The sequence below is a fragment of the Halyomorpha halys genome, unplaced genomic scaffold (genome assembly GCF_000696795.3).
Source record: "Halyomorpha halys isolate HHAL.00 unplaced genomic scaffold, Hhal_1.1 Scaffold5072.1, whole genome shotgun sequence".
Taxonomy (NCBI): Eukaryota; Metazoa; Arthropoda; class Insecta; order Hemiptera; family Pentatomidae; genus Halyomorpha; species Halyomorpha halys.
In genome coordinates, this window is record NW_027113544.1 from 81,930 (window position 1) to 88,076 (window position 6,147).

Sequence of the window (6,147 nt, forward strand, 5' to 3'; positions counted from 1 at the left end):
ATTCAAATTAAAACTGATGCGAAATGAATGTTTACAATATGCTAAAAAACATTTGTTACCTGCAGCCTGGTAATCGGCCTCTTGGTTTGTTGTTCTTGAGGGGGATAGATCTGGTCTGCAGCAAGGTAGAGGTCCTTCCGAAAAGTAAGGCCCAGGACGTCCAGGTCCTCTCGACCATACCTGAAGGCAGCAAGCACATGCCCGAAAACTTTTCTCTCCTTTACATAGTCTGGATCAATGAGCACAACGCCATCTGAAGGAAATCATATGATGATTTAAAACATAAATGCCGATTTCTTACATTTTTTTGTCTCAGTTGATTTCATACAACTTGATCATAACTAATAACATCAGTAATATTCATTATAAGAACAGTTATTCTAAGAGATATCAATATTACTATAATATAATTGAATGAAAAGAGGAAAATATTAAATGTTTAATAGTTGACAGTATAGATACTCATGAAAATGGTTTGGTTAAAGGTAAACTGAAAAATTATCCAAATTATTACAAAAGGTTTATTACTTCCTGAAAATAGATAGAAACATTTTTTTTTTCATAATTATTACAACTCAAAATGTTTTTGATAACAATTTTTTTTTTTATTAGATATAAATGATTCCAAAACACATATTTTCTCCATTTTCATAAATGGGCCATGTTCATGAAACTAATGTAAAATAAAGAAATTTAGAGGGGGTAAAATATTTCTTTTTTTTTTTTGGTAGATTACAACAGTTTAGTACTAAAAATATAAACTAACATTGAGACAAAAACATTTAAATACATACCTATGGGGTCAACATGAGTCACATGGTCTACAAAATCCCTCTTTCCCAAATAAACAGTAATCTGAAAAAAAAAAAAAAATCAATCAAACATCCAAGAATAATAATCAAAATGACAAAGCAGGTGAAATAACAACTGTTTACAATACAAATAAAAAAGGATAACTTTTGAATGAAGGTGGAGTTAAATTAAATAAAATATAAATAAAGTAATTAAAAGTCAACTTCAAAATATCAACAAATAATAGAGGGGAATAAATTATCCAATTTTAAACAAAACTCTATATTTCCTAGAATTTGTCAGGTTAGGGGAAAATTTTTAATCCTGCCAATTAGAAATTGTGGAGGCTTTCAAAATTTTATTTATACCATGGAAATTCTTCTGCACATATATTAGAGAAAAAGGAGGCATATAAAAAGAAACTGCCATTTAATTAATGGACTTGAAGTATTAGAAAGGAAGGAGGCCAAACATAAAGAGCCAACTTTATATGGACTTTTCCCTGAAAATAAGGCAAAAAATTAAAGAGTGCCCTGTAAAAAAAAATTCTAGCTACAAAAAGATTTTTAGAGTGAAGTTTTTTTTCTGATCCAATGTGACTAGTGTTTAGTAATGAATCAGTCCCTAATCCTTAATGAAGGTTATTATGTGCTATAATTAAAAACAAGTTAATTTGCTCAAAGATAATACCATATTTTCTTATACCTAAAAACTTTGAAGTAATATTAGATTATTTCTAGAAGGAGCTCTTCAATTAATGATTAAATTAAATAAAAAGAGGAATAACAATTTTTTAATTTAAAAATAATTATCTTTTAACAGAATAATTGAGTTTTTCACAAAAAGTACATGTCTCCAATCCACTCCTAAAAGTAAAGATTTTGTTTTGACAAATTAAGATTGCACATCAAAAACTTATTGCATTTATTTCAAAATTTTATTTTTTCCCTGTCAACATTTTCAATAAAAATTTACCTTATCTAAATGAGATATTTCAATAATAATTTTAAATATAAATTTTACAAAAATAATATATTTCCTCTTGATATAACTCCTCAATTATGTTGTCATTTGTCTTGAAGTAAAAAAAAATATACTGCTGTGCATGTTTCACACTACTTTCATTTAGCAACCTGGAAGGTAGAAATTTCAAATGATAAATATTTATTTTTCTCTTGATATGGAAATTAGTATTTTAAGGTTTTCCAAGATGTGAATGACAAATATCAACTTTTTTTCGAATAAGAATACATCAGCGCATTAAAACATAACAAAGGATTGGAAACAGGAGATTTGCCATTTATCTCCTTTAGTTAAATATTAAATTCTTTGAGAGTTAACATTTTTTATTACTCTTAACAATATAAAATGGTCAATTATTTCATAATTAAAGATACTTTAGAGGAAGATGTTTGGAAAATTAGTCATTTAAACCCTGTTAAACTATTCCAATGAGTACAAAAATACCTGGCTGAAATTAAATATAATTTATTTTTATATTGATTTAATGAGTTTAGTCAAAATTGTAAAAGCCATTGTATGGTGGAGGAAAGAGATAAACATAGACTGCAAAAGGCAATTCTGTAACATTAACCCAATTTACATACAGATTTTCTACCTCACTCTCAATTTTGAGGGGCTGTGAAAGTGGACAAAACCTTAAAAACAGCGAATAAACATTTGACCAGGACCCACTCCTGACTGAAATTTTAGCTCCACTTTTAAGGAATTTTTCCTGAGAAATCAATCCTAGGCACAGTATTTCAGCTCATTTGATCGAGGGATAAATGCTCAGCTGTACAAAAGATTGATCTAAGTGGAATAAAATCACAAAATAAAAAGACTGTCGAAGGTATACTGCCGTTATAAGAAATGTGTAGCTATATGATATTTGATCAGTCCTAATATTTGATGGCTATCTCTAAGACCTTCTAGAGGAGGGGAATAAATCTGCGAATTCCTATAGAGAGAACATATTTATTGCAGCCAACGCAGAATTTTATGAAATAATGTTAATGACAATGTTAAAAGATTAATTTCTTAAGAATAAAAAGAAAAAAAAAAACGAAAATTCTCAATGTAAATTCAAAGATGATTAGATGAAAACATCATAGCCGACACAAGCTTAAGAGGATACTAATACAACCATCAGCAGGGTTTTAGAAAACCTTGAATTGAGTTCAAGAAAATGTATTATTTCTTCACTCTTTCAGTAGTTGCAATTTGACATTCACCGTCTTCAGAAAAGGGAAGAGGAAGCTGGCCAAGCTTCTCTACAAAGATGCACAGATACAAAGAAATATTAAAATCATGGGCATAGGCAGCCACGGCTTCCCTCTAGATTTTTAAGACCTAAGAAAAAAAAAAAAAAAGAAAGAAAATAGTGAACTTATTTGATAGATGATTTCTTTCTGGAAATATGGTGTAATCAGAAAGATAACATAGTTGAGTTGACATCTTTACTGATCACAAGATCACAACTGCACCTTTGAAGGGATAATATATGTTTGTTGATTCTCCAGTAAAAAAGGTAACATTCAATGTGCACAAATATTCGTCATATACCTATCTCTAAAAACAATGGGGGAAACAAATAAAAAAGAACCTATTTTAGATCCCATTCTTCCTACTATAATTTAGGTTGTCATTTTAATAATCTCTGAATGTTTGTTGAAAATAAGAAGACAACCATCATAGAAGAGGGGGTTAATATTTTTGCAAGCAATCCCAGAAGGATAATGCTGTCAAAGTAGGTAATTATAGGTAATTACTTAATAATAGTTAATAGGGCTTAATAATAATTAATAGGGCTGCTAGCATTAAACTCAACAGTTGAAGAAGCCTTACATGAGGCTATACTGTCTGCACATGTTCGAAATGCTTGTGGTTGCAAGGAACAAGGGATGAAATGTTCTCAAATATGCTATGATTGCAAAGGAGCATCTTGTACCTATACACAACAAGAAATCGATGACTAACCAAACTTGAATGACGGGGAAGATATACTGCCTCACCATGATGATGAGTTACCAGTAGAAAACATTCTGGATGGTAAGGAACTTCAATCGGACCCATTGTAACCTTCATTTTCTACTTAGAATAAAGTGAATTCATTTAATGTTGTGTTTTTATAATTTTGAATTTGGTTTCCAATTTGGTGGCCAATTACCAAAACATCAAATCCAACATAACAGCTATTGAACTTAAAGTCAATTTTTTAATTTTAATTAAATGTTCACACCACAATGTGCGTTTCTAATTTGAAATCTTTAATATGTACATGAGAGTGGACAACAGTAATTGATATTCGCCCTGTCTGACACTATTCTAGATTAAACCTAGAGAGCAACACAAGAGCGTTAAAGGCTCAGTAAAGTATATATAATATATTTCATGTATTATATATGTATGAAGTACTAATTTTATTGTAATGAAGGGTACAACAAAAAAAAATATATATAGCTTAAAAAAAAGCACAATATTACATACTGTTGTTAATAACTAGTTACAATGTTATTAAAAATAATCATAATTACCTTTCCATTAGGTGAGCTCTTTTTGAATACTCTGTAACAAAAAGGAAAAACAACATTACTTTCCATATAGAATAAATTTTTTAAAGTAATTTTAGGAGCATAAAAGATTAGTCAGTTATTATCAATCGATTGACGATTACTTTGAAACATAATACTACTAATAAAAACATAACAAATAAAAATAAAAATGAATAAATAAATTGATAAAATAAGTTCTTAAAATTTACCAGTACTAAAAAATGTATACGAAATATACTAAAAGTAAAAAAAACAGAAACTCAAAAGTGAGTGAAATAAAGTAGAAAAAATGGTGATGCAAAAGGCTTAGAATGCTGATCAGCCAATAAATAATATAAGAACATTAAGGTTTAGAATAGAAAATGAATATAAAACGCATCAAATGTCTTGAGGTAAGACTTCTACACCAACTTTCTAAATCCAACAAAAGATTATATGGGAGTTAATTGATTTCATGACGCGAGATGAAACGGAAGTGGTGAGAGAGGGGCAAGGCTGGTCAGTTCCTGCTGGAACATTTTTATATTTTAATAGACGATTTAGGAGGATGTTAACCATCCCAGCTGTGCCGGTCCGATTGGGTTAGCTCATGTGATCTCACGGTTTCCAATTACAATATAAAAAACTTTCCTACTAGATTTGACCTAGGAAACAGCTGTCTTACGAGTGAACGCATAACCATCACTAACGAAGTTTTAATACATTATTTCATTTCCAGAAGTTTCATCTCTGTAGGCCTGTCTAAAGACTACCACATTTTTTTTTTTTAAATTATAAATTAAATCCATAGCACTGCCAATAAATTTTAAACTGCTAATGAATCCTTTGATTATGATAATTACACTTTCAAGAAAACAAATGGACAAAAATAAAACAAGACAAGAGTTCAGAAGTATGAAGCAGTAAAATGAAGAATACAGACACGATCATTTATTGAATAGACTTTCAAGCTTTCAATGCTTTCAGACAAAAGCCTAAGCGCCTAAGTTAAGCTTACAGCTACTTTCATTTTTAAAATTAACAGGTGATTGGTATTTAAAGGTATTTATTTGTACATTTTTATTTTTATTTATTTATTGATATTTACAATTGTATAAAAAATACAACAAGTAAATTTGGACATAATGATATGATACAGCATGTAGAGAAACTACCCAGTAGTAGAACTCTAAAAACAGTTTACAATATAAGGTCACGAGGCCATCTTCTTTTCAGGCGCCTCGGAGGATCGCCAGGAATGGAAGAGGAAGCAAGGTTAGAAACTAGTGGGTTGGGTGGTTAGGGAGTTTATTATGGAAGGAATAATATCGGGTTCGGGCTAGATCGGTTACATAAACAACATTTAGGTCTTTATGGATGGTTTTATCAGTAACAAAATAAGGAGGTTTGAGGATTTTACGAAGGATTTTGGATTGTTAAGATTGGATACGAGAGAAATTCGAAGGTTTAGTGGAGCCCCAAAGCTCAACTCCGTATGTCCAGATGGGCCTTATTATTGTCAGGTAGATAAGTCTTTTGTAATGAGTTGAAAGTTTAGACCGTTTGTCTAGTAAGTGCTGTAATAGTCGGAATCTGCGTGCAGTTTCCTGTCTTTTCAGTTTTGTGTGAGGATTCCAGGTTAGTCGTTTGTCAAGGTAGTCCAAGATAGCGAATCTGTTGTACAGGGGTAAGAGCCACATTATTAAAGTATACTGTAGGGCAGTTGGGAGGTTTACGACGAAGAGTAAATTTGATTTGATGGGTATGTTTTGTACGTAAATCATAACTTTAGCGAAGTGGTGCGATATTTTTCCTTTAAATT

General features: G+C 30.5%; 1 protein-coding gene across 7 annotated transcripts in view; it reads right to left on the reverse strand.

Moving 5' to 3' along the window:
• The window catches only part of krz (beta-arrestin protein kurtz), a gene marked incomplete at its 5' end in the record, with an annotated part of 28,085 nt that extends 23,726 nt beyond the window's left edge, over positions 1-4,359 (reverse strand). For all 7 annotated transcript variants that reach the window (XM_067050981.1, XM_014437826.3, XM_067050978.1 and 4 more), the window contains 3 exon segments: positions 60-253; positions 795-855; positions 4,329-4,359. In XM_067050981.1, the coding sequence (XP_066907082.1) occupies positions 60-253; positions 795-855; positions 4,329-4,359 (286 nt within the window).
• Between the last annotated feature and the right edge of the window lie 1,788 nt (positions 4,360-6,147).